This window comes from Cynocephalus volans, chromosome 9 (assembly GCF_027409185.1).
Source record: "Cynocephalus volans isolate mCynVol1 chromosome 9, mCynVol1.pri, whole genome shotgun sequence".
In the NCBI taxonomy this organism is placed as follows: Eukaryota; Metazoa; Chordata; class Mammalia; order Dermoptera; family Cynocephalidae; genus Cynocephalus; species Cynocephalus volans.
The window spans coordinates 95,947,088-95,964,456 of record NC_084468.1 but is presented as its reverse complement, the minus strand read 5'-3'; the positions used below and the strand labels follow the sequence as shown (position 1 = coordinate 95,964,456).

General features: G+C 37.7%; 1 protein-coding gene across 1 annotated transcript; it reads right to left on the bottom strand.

Moving 5' to 3' along the window:
- Positions 1 to 520: 520 nt before the first annotated feature.
- LRIT3 (leucine rich repeat, Ig-like and transmembrane domains 3) lies at positions 521 to 16,958 on the bottom strand. Its single transcript, XM_063107350.1, has 4 exons — positions 16,843 to 16,958; positions 13,674 to 14,146; positions 3,114 to 3,419; positions 521 to 1,650 (listed from the first exon to the last, which is right to left on the bottom strand). Exons 1-4 carry the CDS (start codon positions 16,956 to 16,958, stop codon positions 521 to 523), a joined length of 2,025 nt encoding a protein of 674 aa, XP_062963420.1.
- Positions 16,959 to 17,369: the final 411 nt, after the last annotated feature.

Here is a 17,369-nt window from a genome sequence, read left to right as displayed (position 1 = left end):
GGAGTTAACCTTAGTGAACTCAAAATTCTTTTACGATCCCATGCTCGCCCACTAGGCAATGCCAACAAATGTCCATAGCAAATGCCTTAAAGCACTTTGGACGTGAATGAACATCAAGGCTTAGCTGGTTATAATAATCTCTCTTCACTGCTCAAAAAAATACCTTTTTAAAATGCAGAGTTCACTTGTTATAACTATTTTCACATTAATTTATTTTAAAGAACTAAAATATTATCTTAAAAATTATTAATTTATTAAGCACCATCCTAAAAATTATTCATGTAGACATCCTCCACACAACAAAAATCAAGATTATTTGTCTTAATTCAGAAGTCTCATGGTATTTTTTCAAAAACACATTTAAAAGCACTCCATTTGTGATTTTCACGTAGGATGTGAAAGTCTGTCCAAAAGTCATCCAAGCAATGTCATCTATACCCACAGATCTTTGATTTTGTAGCTCACATGTGCCTAAGATGCAAAACCTTAGCAATAATACTCTAGTCTAGAACCCTCACTTTTAAGTTATCTGAGATTCCACACTTGACCTAGAACAAAGCAGCAATTTTTCTGAGTCATCTCTGTGCCTTTGTGTCCAGAGTTCCCCTACACTTTGAGACCTCGGAGACAGGGTCTCAAATTGGATATAAGTTTCTTTTGCAAAATCATCTTCCCAGAAAGATTCTGACTTACACTGCAGTTTGCAAACTTTGTACAACAAGAAACAAATCAATGGCAAGACAACAACACAGGCAGTGCTGGTCACCACGATGAGGAAAGACCACTGAAAATCACCTTCTTCCTCAACTCTGTCAGTAGAAAAGGTGATACATTGGTCTTTCTGGGGAGGCTCTCCTTTCGGACAGACACACGCCACGTATTGCCTACCAGGCTCCAAGCCATCTATGGTTACTTGATTCTCGCTGGAGTCTGCATTCAACAGCAGCAGGTCCTTTTCACCATACTTGGAGTAAAACACAGTCACCGCAGAGTTATGCGTGCGGTTGATAGTGTTCCACGTCAAAGTCACTCTCTCTTCAGTCTCGCTGACCACTCTGAGGTTTTCTATTGCGGCGTTCATCTCCGTAGGTGCTGTTCGATCCAACAATGCCAACTCTTCCTTCTTACTTGCACTGGCTCGGGGGAGCTTACTTCCATTCATCTTCACCTTTAAGTTTCTTTTCCCATCTGGGTGGAGCTGCACTGACTGCCTGGGGGCCATGGTGGTGCTTGCTGAAACACTACTGCCTAGAGTGGTGGTTGAAGAAACAATGGAGGAGAAGAAAGGAGATAAAGAGAAGGAAGCAGTGGAGGGAGGAGACAAAGAAGAAGTAGAAAGAGAAATGAAAGAAGTGGGGGGAAGAGAAGAGGAGGAAGAGGACGAGGGAGTTGACAATGAGCTAGGGATGGGTGTCACTCTTCCAGATCCTGGATGGGCCTCCTGCTCAGAGTGATCTCCAGGTCTTCTTTCAGAAGTGTCTGATGATACAGTGGTTGTGACAACACCAACAACTATCACAGTAACCACAGCTTCTGACATCCCAGCCAAATTGCTGGCCTTACATTTGTAATCCCCAGCATCCTTGTAAGAAATGCTTGTCAAGCTTATTATGGACCATCTGACTCCTTCCTCTGGAGATTCCTGAATTACTGGAAGAAAAAAAATTATACTCTGTGAGAAAAAAAAGGAAAAACTCCAGCAATCATGCCAACAGAGAAGAAACTGTCTGTTCTACGTCATCCTCTCCCATAAGCCTGGAGGGAAAAGACACTCTGCAAGTGTCTGGTGGCGGGTGAAGGTTCTGTGAACTGTTTACATGAAGCTCTAGCACCTGCCAGGTGCTGTGAGGTCTGTATGGGACATGAGATTTTTAAGACATGGGGTTGGGAATCAGACTTGGGTTTTAGTACACTTTTGTCCTTTAAGTAGTATATGGTTTTAGTCAAGTCAGTTAGTGTCTTTAGGCCTCTGTTTCTGCATTTGTAAAATAAGGGTATAAGTCAGTGATTTCACAAGTCCCTTCTAATTTTTACTCACTGTGATTCTATAAAATGTTTATCATAAGACCTTACTTAAATGTTTCTCAAGATATTTTTTCATTGCAATAAAATGCATCTATCCACATAGCAGAAGGTACAGCAGATCCTTTTCTGACACAGGAGTCATCATTTGTATTCTGAATCATTCACTTTATATTTAACTTAGAGAAATTAGCAATCATGGATTCTTTTGTTTGCAGAGTTATATACAGTTTGTACAAAAATTGAAATTTTGCTTTCCTAAAACACTATAATCTGAACATACTTCCATTCTGTTTTGATTTCAGAAGCTTTCTGAAGAATAATTATGCAAGGAATAGTATCCTAGTAGCCCAGAACTTAACTCACTAGCTTACACTGTAGGCCATTTACTATCTATATGCATTTACTATATGTATCATTTACTATCTATATGCAGAAATATTAAAATATTAAAAAGTTAACTTTTAAGTCTATAAAATTAAAATTCTATAAAATGTAAAAAGTTATTCTTAACTTTTTTTATTCTATCAGGTTTCATTATTTCAAACTTGATTTTAATTTAATTTTGAAGGGTTTTAAAAATATATTCCTTTAATCGTCAGAATATGACTGTTGAAACTGGGGCCAAAGCACAAATGTGGTAGGATCTAAAAAGTGAATATAATAAGTATTTCTAAAAGTTATACTTTTTGCCCCATAACAAGGTTTTTGTGTAACTTATTACTTAAATAATCATTCAAAAATGGAAAACTTGTATGAAAGTCCCTTCTTAAAAAATTGCAATGGTTATACATTTTTAAGTGAGCTGTAACCAAGATGGTGGAGCAAAACAAAGAAGGCCTTGTCCTCAATCATCCATCCACTGGATCGTGTTGTTTTATAACTAAGGGAAAAAGATTAGATTATCTTTATCTGGTGGTTAAATAAACTGCGGAAAATATCAACAATAAAATGTAGCTTTCGAATCCCTTACATCCACCAATCTTGGTAAATATTACTAGAATTAACCAGCCAATTTCAAATCACTCAAAAGCATGAGATTAATTTCAGACTTTTGTAAATTCTTCGTTTCACAGGGCTGGAATAAATACCTGTATGATTAACTGGCGAGCTGTCTGATCTGGTCCACGTGAGCTGTGGGGTGGGAGAGCCAGTGGCATCACACCGTAGCAGGACATTACTGCCCAGAGCAGACGTGATTTTGGTGGCCGAGGTCATCACCGATGGCTTCAGACACTGCTCCAACTCAGCCCGCTGAAACAAAATTCCTGTGAGGCTCTCGGGTTCACTACATATCATCAGTGGATCAAGAAGCACTATAGTAGGGTCAACAACCTTTGACAACTCGATGATTTTGGAAATGTGACAGTCACAGAACCAGGGGTTGTCCTGCAGACCTAAAACAGAAGGGAAGAAAAGGTTGATAAAGGTTATTCTGATGACTTTGGTTTACATCACTTGGGAAAGAAGGTGCCTACACCACCTTCTTAAAAACAGAAGTGCTTTGAGAGTTGAAGTAGAGTTACCACTATGTCAGTATTGCCCTACAGTCCAGCAACCTGAATGAACATATCCTGTCCTGTCCATTACTTCAAATTATTAATAATAACAGCTAATATTTACTGAGAATTTACTCAGTGCTAGGTTCTGTTCTAAGAATTTATCTGTATTATTTCATTTAATCCCAACAATCCTGGGAGAAAGATTGCATTATTGTCCCCATTATTATGATGAAGAAGCTGAGACACAGAGAGGCCAAATAACTCAACCGAGGTCACACAGCTAATCGGTGTCAGAATCAAGATTTCTCTCCAAGTACCACAGAATGCCATAAATACAGTAATAGAGATATTTCTAAGGTTCTATGGAAGTACTCACAGTATTATAAGTATTACACTATGCTGAGAGACACCTAACTCAGCCTGGAATATGTCACGTTTTTGTGTGATTTGGAGACATGTTGAGGTAATACAGGTTTCAAATTTCATGTACCGAAAACAGAGTGAGATGCAAGCAATGGCAGGAGATAAGACTGGAAAGACTGGTAGAGGTAAGACCATGGTTTGGCATGAGTGTTGCACGCAGCAGCCATGGAGGCACTTGGCTCAAATCTCCCTTCAGGAGAGGATCAGCTGCAGGGACTGCAGTTAGCTGACACTTGGCAGTTGCCTTCAGGATCCACTGCAGCTTTTAGAACTGTTCACAGGATTCCCTTGGCCTTCAGGGAGGCTGTCAGTGAGAGCTTAAAGAAAAGTGAGGAAACTGTTACTGGAAATTAGAGGAAAGGAGATCCTTGCTGTGGAGTGGCAGAAAGTTTAGACATGGAAAGTAGAAAACATAACCCAGTGAAATGAGAGATTTACCTAGGGGTATTTCTACACAGAGTGTTGAAACTGCTGCCTGGTGTCTTCTTGCTAGAGGAAAGTGTTTTAGTCCATTTTCTGTTGCTATAACAGAATACCACAGACTGGGTGATTTATGAAGAAAAGAGTTTTATTTAGCTCACAATTTGGGAGGCTGAGACGTCCAAGATCAGGCAGCCATATCTGGTTGGCTTCTGGTGAGGGCCTCGTGCTGTGTCATAATGTGATAGAGAAGCGGAAAGGGAAGCGAGTGTGTGCAAAGAGACCAGATATGAGAGGCAGCTTTGCTTCATAATAACCTGCTCTCGTGGTAACTAATCCAGTCCCACAAGACTGAGGACTCACTTCCTACAGGAAAGGCATTATAATCCTTTCAACAATCTAATCACCTCTTAAAGGCACCACCTTCCAACACCACCACAATGGGGACCAAGCCTCAACTTGAGTTTCGGTGGGGACAAAGCATATTCAAACCATAGCAGACAGATAACAGCTAAAGAAACACTGTTACGTGTAAAGGAACCAAAACTTTTTGGGTTCAATAATAGAACTGTTTCTCATTCCCAGCCTCACCAAAATTCTCAAATTAAGAAGGAACTTCAGAGCAAATATCAAATCCAGGGTGGGACTATGTAATTATTTGCTAAAATCTCAGAAGCATCTGAATGGTGCTTTAGAGTATTCTGTCAGAAAAAATGTCTCTCTGAAGGTCTTAAGGGTAATGTCCCGTAACAGGCTCACATAAAGTGCAGTTTAGAAAAGGATTTATCTCAAATATTCACGGTTATGGCTTTTTACTAATGGAGTGGCTTACAAACTGAGTAGAAAAGAAAGAACTACAATTTTTAAAAAATCTAACCATGGTGAAAATTTCACTTTAATTCATAAATTCTACATTTCTATTTATCCCTACTTTTATTATAATAGCAGTTCATGACTGGCTCATATTTTTCTGCCAATATTTGTAAATATTATTTCTTTTTTATCTTTTATTTTAGAAATTTGCTTTTCTTCTATGGGTGAATAACCTTGAACTTTTTTTTGTTATATTTAGTCCTGGAAATCTGTGACTAGTTCTCTAACTAATATGAATTTGAATTCTATCTCTTAAGTGTTGACTCCTTCACCCAATTTCACGCCACAAGCAGACTTTCTAGTTTATTTTTATATTGCAATAACTTAGTGTGGCTCTGAAACCTAATGTCTGGGTTGAAATCCTAGTTCTAAAAAAAAAAAAGAAAAGAAATCCTGGTTCTACCAAGCTCTACCAAGTGGGTATCTAACCACCTCTCTCAGCCTCATCTGTAGAATGTATATAATGGCAGTGATTCTTTCATAAAGTTGCATGAAATTTTAGTTAAGTAATTATGTAAATTATCTTAAATCAATGGCTTATTCATGGTAAAATCTCTGCAAACTTTAACCATTCCTGCTAAACGTAGTCCTTAAAACCTCTTGTTAATATAGTCAGTTCTAGTCTCTGAATAAGCCACAAATTTCACACAGAGAAAAACATATTCCCTACACTTGAGTCCATATTTTCTTTCTGTTAACAAAAAAGACCAAACTTAATGCAATCCACACCTCTACTAAAAACAATTCAAAGCGAATATGTAAGTAATGGTGGTGACGTGACCTGATGGATAGTGATACACCAAACTAATGTCAGTTAATAAACATTTAAAAACCCATTTTACCTCTAGGCACCACATTAGGTATTCATTTGTTATTGTAAATACTAGTTGACCTAATATATAAAGGCCTGATTTAAATATGGTATAGAAGAGAAATTAAAAAGTAATAGGAAATGACATCCTCACAAACTTTACTGTGTCTGGGTTCCAGATGGGGCTCTGCCATTAACTAACTGTGTCTGGATGCTGCAGCGCTACTGAGCCTGTTTTCTCATCTGTAAAATGAGGGGGTTGACTAAATAAATTCGATAGCTCTCTCTAGCCATCATATTCCGTCGGTCTATAAAATAAAAACAATGATTATAGACTGGAAGAAACCAAAGATGAAACAGCAAAAAGCCATTATCACTAAGTAAAAGGCGGAAGAATATAAAGAAGCATTTTTCATATCCATTGATTGAGGCATGAAAGTTAATCTATGGATCTGTTGGAATGAGCAGGACTGAAGCCATGTTGGGACCTAAAACTGCATGGGCTGGAGGCAAATTTTAAAAAGATACAGTTTTTTTCTTGTCATGCATTTCTCTGAGATCCCTCTTTTCCCATGGTTATTTGATATTTTGAACCTTGGTTATGTGGCAAGATGACATTATTTACACAAATGTAAGGTTGTTTTCCAGCCAACCTGAAGCTGCAAACTTGCAGACATGCACATACTACTATCCAGACCCTGGGAAACCAAAGAAGATGTCAGTAAAGCTATGCTGATTCCATCCCTCCAGCAGGACCCTGAGATAACAGCAAACATGGGAACAGAAACCAGATGGAGCTTTGGTGAGACCTTGCACCTGGCTCCTTGCACTGAGCTCCCAAGGCTCACATCCCCGTCCCTCTTGCTTTTCATTTCCCACACTCTATTCCCTCAACTTCTTTAAAAACCCCTCAGTAAATCTGAGTCTATGAGATGGCTTTAGCCTGGCCATTATCCTTCAGGTTTAGTAGAGAGATGGGTTAGCCTAACGTCTCTCCTCAGGTCACTGGTATTCCTGAATAACAGCTGACTTCCATTTTCACCAACATTTGACTTTTGAGTGGTTTGCTTTTGCAAGGGGGCAGGCAGCCACAGTTCTATGGATGTTGGTGGAAGACACAAGACTCCTGGTCAGAGTTGAAGGATAGGTTATTACTCATAGCACTGGAGGGAAGCATTATCATTATTATACTGCCTACCCTTTGCTCTGGAGGAAGATATATCTCTGCCTTCCAAAGCTGCTCTCTAGCAAAAATCCTTGAAAAGATAGTACAGAATAAAAAGCAGTCAGTGCCTGCCTCTCCTTTTAAGACACGCAGAAATTCAAGACACCATGGAAAATGATCTCACAACAGCACTAAGCATCTAAAGGATTGTCTAACCCAATCTTCATGATAGCATAGGGTAGGTAATATTATTGTCATTCTCATTTTAAAAATGAGAAAAACAAGACTAAGGAAGGCTAAGGAATTTGCTCAAGGTCACTTAATTGGACAGGCACAGTTTGAACTTCAGTATCCTGGTCTTAAAGCTCTCATCTTTAACCACCATGTTATGTCTTATACCACCTCAGGAAGCTAGTATTATTCTTCCATTTTCACCCCCGAGGAAAATTAAGCACAAAGAAATTACTACCTTGACTTTATAAATAGTTTAGAGTCCTAAGTCCCAGACTTTTTTAGCTTCCTAATCTAATATTCCTTCTGCCATAACTCATCTCTTTGTCACCTAAAAACATTTAGAGCCATGGGTAGCAGCTACAAGTGCTATTATTTACAAATAAAAAATGTCAAACCAGTGACATCTGGAGCACAAATGTCTATATAGGGAAAGATTCATATAACATAAACAATTTCATCAGTGCTTTGAAACTATTATCAAAATGTATTAACAGTAAAACAAAATTCTATAAAAAAAATTAATCCAACTGGTTATATCTAAAAGTTATGTTAACCAGGAGTAAATATTTTTAAATCCTTCAAAAATAAAATGTTGGTTTACTCCAGCTTTGAAACATCTAAGGTCAAGGGTACAATTTTTTGAACTCATCAGGGTTTTTCTTCTGGGGACAAAGGTACGAGAACTCTCTAAAGTTAAACTGTTACTTGCACTGCATTCCTTCAAGGCAACACACCAACCACAATCACAGTAATTTGCATTAATTAAATTATTTTATGTAACTATCCTTGGATGGGGCAAGTGAACTTTGCTTTATCCCTTTCTAAAAGAGTAGTATTTCCCATGCATCAGAGTAATTGAATTAAATGTGCTATTTTTTGTGAAAAGTCAGCAATAAGTTCTTGTACAAAAGTTATTCTGTAGACTATTCACCCTTGAAGGCAAAGGCAATGCCGCTCTCAACTTTGCGGAGCAGTAGTATTTAACAATCCAATAGGGAAAGGAAAGTCTTTTCAACAAATGGTGCTGGAACAACCGGACACCTGCCAGGAAAAAATTAAACCTCAAACCCTACCTTACACTATCCTCAAAAACTATTTTGAGATGGATCATAATCATAAGCATAAAAGCTAAGAATATAAAGCTAAGAACTGAATATTAACGCTGAAACTATAAGGGAAGTAGAATACCTCCATGACCTTGAGGTAGGCAAATATTTCCTAGATGGGACACAGAAAGTACTAACTATAAGAGAAAAATAATAATAAATCAGATATCATGAAAACTAGAACTTACTAAAGACACCATGAAACCAGGAATAGATGAGCCAGCTTTGAAGAAAATATTCATAATGCATATAACTGACAAAAGATTTGTATTCAATAATAAAAAGACAGATAACCCTAAAAAATTAAGCAAAACACTTGAACAGATACTTCATAAAGGAATGTACACAATGGCCAATAAGCAGATGAAAATCTGGTCCGCACCATTAATCATCAGGGAAATGCAACTAAAAGCACAACATGATACTGCTCTCTGACCCACCTTCCCCAACCCCCCACCCCCCAGAACAGCTTAAATGAAAAAGACTGACAACATCAAGTGTTGGTGAGGGCATGGAGCAACCACTGTCATGCAGTGCTAGTGGGAGTACATAATGGTATATACAACATCTTTGGAAAATTGGCAGTTTCTTTAAAAAATTATACATACAGCCATCCTATAACCCAGCAATTTCAATAGTAGGAATTTATCCAGGGAAAATAAAAACAGGTGCCACAAAAAGCCTTGTACAAGAATGTAATAGCAGCTTAATTCATAATAGCCAAAACTGGAAAGGACCCATGTAGCTAACATCCGGATGAACTATTGGTTCATTCATGCAATTGGATACGCATCTGCAATAAGGAACTACCAATATGTGTAACAACATGGCTGAATCTCAAAAACACGATGCTGAGTGAGAGGAGCCTGGCACAAGAGTGCATTTATACGATTCCATTTACGAGGCATTCTAGAGCAGGCAAAATTAACCTCCGGTGATGGAAATCAAGTGGTTGTCTGGGGTGAGGAGAGATTGACAGGGAAGGGGCACAGGGGACTTTCTGGGGTGATAGGAATATTCTGTATCTTGATAATAGTATTGGTTACCTGGGGGTATACAATTTATCAGAATTTACCAAATCATATACTTAAGATCCTGCATCTCACCGTATGCAAAGTATACTTCAATCCCTCAATTTGAAAAAAAAAAAAAACTTAAAAAATAAAGAGTGATGTCTCCGAAGATGAACTGCATATTTGAAGCTCAACTCTGCTTCCTTACCAGCTGTAAAAAGAGGGTGACAATCATTACGCTGCCACATGGAGTCGTCTGAGGACTGAAAACATGCCCATGAGCTCTTCAGAAGAGCACCTGTCAAGGCGCAAGACTTGACCATGTGGATTTGTCTTTTCGGTGCCTAGCAACGGGTGGGGCATATCAACAGAGACAGTGTTTGTTGAACCAAATTAATGCCATTTTAGAAAACTCTGTGGAATACTTGTTGCCACTGCCTTTCAGGCAAACTCCCTTCTGAATAGAAAAGCCCATGTGTACAAATGAGCAAATTTGAGTACCAGTAAAAAACACCCCAAAAAGCATTTTATGCCTTCTCTTGCAGGGTTTTTCCTCCAAGTTAAACAGCATCAAGCCTTACAGAATATGCCTATGTAAATATTTGGTTAATCTTGAGAAAGAGGCCATGGAAATTTGCCTGTATTGCAAAGCAAAAATGTAGTTTCATAGTTTATTTAAATGTTTACTTGCAGGACACTAGTTTATTTTTTTATGGATACATTAAAGACAATTTCACTAAGGTGATATTTTTACTCATGTAGAAGAAAGAGAATAACTGAAAAGTGTCTCTCTAAATTTTTCTATTAAATAAATACATGATTTAAAGAGAGCAATAAAGTAATGTATATATGAAGAAAATAACTCTGGTATTATTGCATAGCTTGCATTACAAAGGAGTGGGGGAGAGTGTGGGTTCTGGACCCTAGTGGCCGGTATTCAAACTCCAGCTTCAACAATGTGTGGTGAGTGAATTTGGGCAAGTGACTTAATTTGCGGCCCATTTCTTCATCTTTTAAATGGGGATGAAGTGGTACTTACCACAGGATTAACGTAAGACTAGAAGAAGTTATATATGTAAAGTATTAGAACTAAGCCTGGCCTTGAGTAACTCCATCAATATTAGCTATTACTATGACTATTACAAATAGAACCTCCATCTGCCAGCAATAATTAACACAGGCTAATAAAAATTGAATGAAAGAAGAGTGTATCCACTATAATAGTACAAACGTAAATTCTACAGGGCACCTGGAAAGATATCATTGCCACAGTTGAACACTGAGTTCTAGAAAATCTAGGACTGGTTCTCAGCAATATATTTCAATGATGCAACTGGAAGACTCAAATACTGTTGAAATAACAAAAAGCTGAATAGACATTTTTCTTTACAAGACATTGTAAACCCAGTCATGGATGCTGTAGTTGATAATAATCTCAAAGTCTGTATGCTTTATATTCTAAAGAACTGTAACACAAAATATCTCCTTTCATTCCCATCACAGTCCTGTGAGCACAATGGAACAAGTCCTGTCATCTCCATAGTCCAGCTGAAAAAACTTGAGTTTTCTGTGTGTAATTTACAAACATCAATTGGTCCTCTCTTAAGCAGGTGGCACCTCTTTCCCCTGTTGTAACACAGCATACATGACTTTGCTAAGGTCAGCACCACTCATGGATCAACATGTTTCAGACTATCTTCTTTTATTTATTATCATGATCATTGTTATCATTATAAAAGTAATGCATGATCATTGATGACATTTCAAAAATATAGAAAAATGAAAAGATGTCCTACCACCCGAAGAGGACAGTTAATCAGTTAGTGTATTTTTCAGTCTTTTTCTTTGCATATTTTTGTTTATTCATTTATTTTTGAAAAATGCATCTGCATTTTATTTATTTTATTTTTTTATTTAAATGTATGAATTATACATATTTGTGGGGTAAAGAGCTATATTTTAATACATGTATACAATGTCTTTGCACATTTTAAAATAGTTACAATCATGCTTTGTACACAATTACATACCCAGCTTTTTAAATTTAATGTTATTTCAAAAATATTTTCATGTTAAGATTAAAGAAACTTAACCCTAAAACAGGGAAAAAGCTGTTTGGGTAACTCTCCACGGACACTGGAATTTCATAATCCTTTCTGTTTGATCCCTAAGTTATCATCCAGATTTAACTCAAAAATGAAAAATATTAATGTTCTATAAATTGCTTCGTCATAGTAATATTGGTAATTAGTCATTAGAGAGCAACTAATAGAAATTCAGTAATTGAATTTTATTTTCTACTCTGTTGCATAATTCTATTAGAACCAAGAATTGGGGCCGAGCCCGTGGCGCACTTGGTAGAGTGCTGCGCTGGGAGCGCAGCAACGCTCCCGCCGCGGGTTCGGATCCTATATAGGACTGACCAGTGCACTCACTGGCTGAGTGCCGGTCACGAAAAAACGACAAAAAAAATAAATAAATAAATAAATTTAAAAAAAAAAAAAGAACCAAGAATTGCTTTCCAAGAAACTTAGAAAAATATATTGGGAGATAGAACCTCAGTATTAAATTAAGACAATTTCTAGCTATTAGACTTACTCATGAGGATTATATTAGTGGCTAAAACAAAGTAAACAAATACTGTACTATAGGTTCACATGGTGCCTATCAATGTACCTAATAAGAACACAAATATTTGTTAAACTAACGTGTTTTTTTCCTCTAACCCATCCTACAATAGTTCTTTTATTCTCCAATCAAAAATGTTTGAAGGACTAGATAAGCAATGGGCAAAACGTGATATAAGAAAAGCTCACATGAGTTTTCTTCTTTCTATCTGGCTCTTATTACTCATATTTTTAGTCTCATAAGCACCAACTACATTTACATTTCAACAAAAGCAATGCTAAAGCCATGTGAGTACGCTGTCACAGCACTTTTTTTTTTTAGCCAAAAATAAAAAATCTCAAATATATCTGTTATTTAATTCATACTTCACTTTAGCAAATATTCACCCATGTGCTATTGGTCAGTAAGATTGCCTGGCACAGATTTAGCATCTGTGTTCCTCTCACTCCAAAAGGCTTATGTCATTTCATTGTCCAAAGACCTAGAAGTTCTTTTGTCCTCCTGAGAAATACAACCTCTTCTGCAGCCACGATGGACATAAGTTGGGACTTAACAACACAGACTTATTGGCTGAAAAGTATAACAAAATTTTAGCAAATCAAACTAATTGATCAAATTTCAGGCTGTGTCTTATACAAAAGTATAAAAGGCTTTTCTGCCCACAGATTCCCCTGAAAAGGGTCTCAGTTTACTGATTTCAATCAGGCAACCACACATATTAGGCATTCACCCCATGCAGAGCAGCAGGTAAAAAGCACTGTGGGAATACATATGTGCAGGCACATGCATGTGTGTGAGCGTGTGTGTGCATGTGCATGCGTGTGTGTGTATGAAGAAGAAGAAGAAAGGGACTTACCGAAAGGAGTTTACATTTTAAGAAGCCAAGAGAAATACACATAGAACCTAAACAAGTCAGGATCAAAACTACAAAACTAATCACAGCTAAACTAAGAGAACAAATCCGTTAGGAGAACCATTTGGGGCCAGTAAAACAACTGGCATCTCCACCACTTCTTTTTAGAGTAAGAAAATTTGGAAGCTATTCTTCCTAATTAAACCTCTGCCACCTCATAAAGATGCCAACACTGCTGTCCCACTCCTGAAGAACCTGCTGAAGAGCTGAAAAGCGAATAGAGCAGGGGATTGCCAGTAGCGCAGTATGGAGTATTGCTGAGCTCACAAGAGTCAGGACAGGTTGGTGGATTCTGTCCGTCAGCTCGAGGCTCTCTGAGAGCAGTGTTTCTCTCAGTGTATGAGGCTAGTTCTCCTCTCACCACCTCTACACACCCACCGTCATTATACCTTACACAGGGAAAACAGGAAACTTGACCTAGGTTAACTGATAAGGTACTATTCCATTAGAAGTGCAAATACAGAGTAAGAAACCAAATCCAATAGATTTTAAAAGACTGGACAAATAAAGGTTTGCATAGCAAAGTATCTATTCATGAAAAGTCCAGAGGCTTGTGAGCTTACCGAGAATAATTCTTCTTGGTGAAAGGTCCAGGCTTCTAGAAGGTGTTGTAACTAAGTGGGACCAGCTCTCCAGGAAACCTGGCGGCAATGTGGTTAGTCTGTTGCTTGATAAATCCAGGTAGGCGAGGTTCTTCAGATACCTGACCGCCTCATTTGGCACACTGGTTATCCTGTTATTGTGCAAATCCAGGGTCCTCAGATGGGGCATGTCCAGCAGAGATGCCCAAGGGAAAGCAACCAGAGAATTCCCATCCAAGCGCAGCTCATGCAGCTGCTTTAGGTTGTAAAAGCTGCTGGGGTCAACAGTGGCCACAGAGTTGTAAGTCACCCAGAGGTACTGGAGCTCCACTAGGTAGTAGAAGGCCTCAGCGAAGATTCTGCGGATGACAGTCTTCTCTATGCGAAGCTTCACGGTGTCCACGGGGAAGTTCATGGGGATCTCGTTCATATCCAGGTCATTACATAACACCAACCTAGTGTCACAACAACAGCAATGCAAGGAAACCTGCTTTCCAAGACCCATTTGAGATAATAATCCATATTTGAAATACATATCAAATCTTCATTCCCTACTGGTTTTCACAAAATATCTGTAAGCCTGTTTCACTTGTTCGTTAATAACACAACAGCATCTTCTTTTTCATCATCATCCTCAGGACAGCAGCTACTCTTATGTTAAACCATGTAAAATGGCCATTTTTGTAGTAAAAGAAAATCAAATAGCAATGTTGTGTGGTTCAACCTAATATTTATGGACATCTTTACGTGCCAGGCCTGTGCAACACAGGTCACATTCATTATCTTAATTAATCATCACAACAACCCTGTGAGGTAGATTTGGGGTAGTAGGTAAAAGTACCAACTCTAGGTTAAAATCTAAGCTCTGCCACCTCCTCTGTGGCCATGGGAAGTCATTTCACTAGTCTTTCAACCTCATTTCCTCATATGGCACTGCTATGATGATTAGTTAAAATGGATAAAAAATTTTACATCTTCCTGACACATAATAAGCACTCAGTAGGTGTTTGCTGCTATTATCAACAACCTCAGTTATACACCTAAAATAACAGAGGCCCACCAACATTAGGTCATGTCCCAAGGTCACCCAGCTAGTGGGTTACAGAGGCACCTTTCAAAGCCACTTCTGTCTAACTTCAAAGTGTACCTCCTCAGGAAATGGCCCATTTTAAAATAATCCCGTTAAAATTATAAATTGATCATTTTTAAGAAGATCACTTTACTTAAAAAAAGTGTTTATATGAGATGATTAAAGCTGAGATGTTTTAACAAAGTGACCTGTGCATTGCTTTCTGCCTAAGGAATAAACCAGAAACTGCAAGTTTATTCTTTTTAGCACTCACTGACTTAAGTGACCTTGAGCAAGTCACATTGTGTCCTAGTTTGTTGGCACATGTAAAACAGGTATAGAAAAACAAACCTGTCCCACGTGTGGGTTTAAAGTAGAAGAAATTTGAGAATTTAAACTCATTTTAGGCTGAAAAAAGACCTATTTATCTCCCATAATTTACTCGTCTGAATTGCTAAAAATGAACAATTAAAAGTTTTGCAAAACATCATCTAAATTATAATGCACTGTACATTTAGCAAATAATAACAATAAAACGGCCATTCAATAAAACACATTACATCAAACTGGTGAATTTTAAAAGCCCATCCATGCTGTGAACAGATGTGAGCAGCATAAAGCTATGATGTACTGGTAGCGTCATCTCCTTTCTATAACTTTGGGAGAAGATCCTATGCAATCATTGAAACTCTCTAGGGATACCACTTACTCTTCATCTCTGTTTTGTATTGCAAATGTTGGTGCTACTTCATGCCAAAACGGTAGCAGTTTCTGCTTATTAAGTAGGTATTTCCGTTTGTTATAATAGAAAAAAGCCTAGATTGGAAGCTAAAAGACCCAGCATCTTTATCAACTCAGTTACTGTATGGATACAACTATGTGACTTAGGACAAGGCATTTAGCCTCTGTACAGTTTAGTTTCTTCACTTAAAAAATGACAGGGGTTGAATAGATTATTTCTAGAGTTCTTACAGGCATAATATTCTATGATTTTTATAAAATCCATCAATAATGGGGCCACCATGGAGAAGGTGGCATGTCTGTGACGGTTTCTCAAAAGTACCCTGACGTGATCCTTAACTGCTGAACATCCTTGGCATCCTTCTGGTCTTTAATTTGCTACGTTCTTTTCATTGTCTTAACCACCCAGTGAATCTCTCAAAAAGATACCAAGAATTGGCTAGGTAACATTTATACAATAACAAGAGAAACTACTTCCAAATATGTTTTAATTATTATTATTTATTTGTTTAAAGTTGTAAGACATAAATTGGGCAATTCTTTTAACAAATTACTTCATTTAGGAGAGTCATTGTTTACTTTAACCAAATCAAAAAAAAATTCTGATTTTGTTATTAATCCCCTCTCAAAAAAAAAAAAAAAATCAAGGTCTACAGTGTTTAGCTAACAAGAGTTCTGTTTTAAATTTAACTTATACCTAAAAGAACTCAGGCACACTTAAGCAAATAACTATTCACACTTCACAGGTAAATGTTAAAGCAATCTAGAGATTAAATGACTTCTGTGAGGACCTACAGTGTCTGCAACAGACAGTATTTTTCAAACTTCTTTACTTTGTAAAAATTCCATTTGCTTAAGATGAAAAATTCTAATCATAAATCTCTCTAACTTCACTCGTGTGATCTTCCTTCCTACTAAGCAGTTGGCAAGAATAATCCTCAAACAAAAGAGAAAAAACGCTGACAGCAAATGATGTAGATATGCCCAGCACCTCCTGCTCAGCTCTGCTCTCTTACGCTGTCTGTAATCAAGGGCTGAACTGGCCTCACACATTTAAATGGCTTGACCTCCTGAAAGGGGCATTTTGTGAATAGGAGCATGATGAATATTTTTGTGTGTGTTTGGGAGTCTCGAGTAATTTGACAAGCTTTTAAGAGTTAAACTGCTCAAAATAAAACTGAAGTAGGTGACCAGTACAATTAAATTAAAGCTTATGTAAATTAAACCTTCTCTCCTCCGATTTCTGATAATCAAACAATTTGCTTTCAAAATAAGACTGTTTTGTTTGGGTCCTCTTTGTCAGAATAATTAGAGCACTTAGTAGCAAGGAGAGGAGCATACCTTAATCCCGAGCCGTCATTTCTGCCGTGATAATCGCAGGTGCACTGTGAAGGACACGAACAGCTCACTCCTTCCAAAAAGCTAAGCACAATGCACATGCATGCAAAGAGGCGCATCGCTCCTTTTAGCGGTTATGGGAACAAAAAGTAAAAACCAGTCCTAAGCATTCAGAAATGGGGAGCCAGGAATGCAAACGGCCATTTAGTAACAGCAGATTAAACGGGATTAGCTGAGATCTGTAGTTACTTAACCTATAAGTGCATCTTGCAGGGGATCGGTTGACCCAGCCCTTAAATAAGCATTCAGGAAGGTAGCGCATTCCAAGAAAAACGAAAATCAAACACGTCAGGACAATTCCAGTAGTTGCCCATATCTAGATTTGTAAGGAAATGCCTATAAAATCCCTTTCCTATGGAAGTGATTGGCACTACACCTTAAAAATAGACTTAATGCTAAAAATAATTCGATATCTTGGTAGATGCTAGAATACTCTGTAGATTATTTACATGTCGTAACATTATAAATTT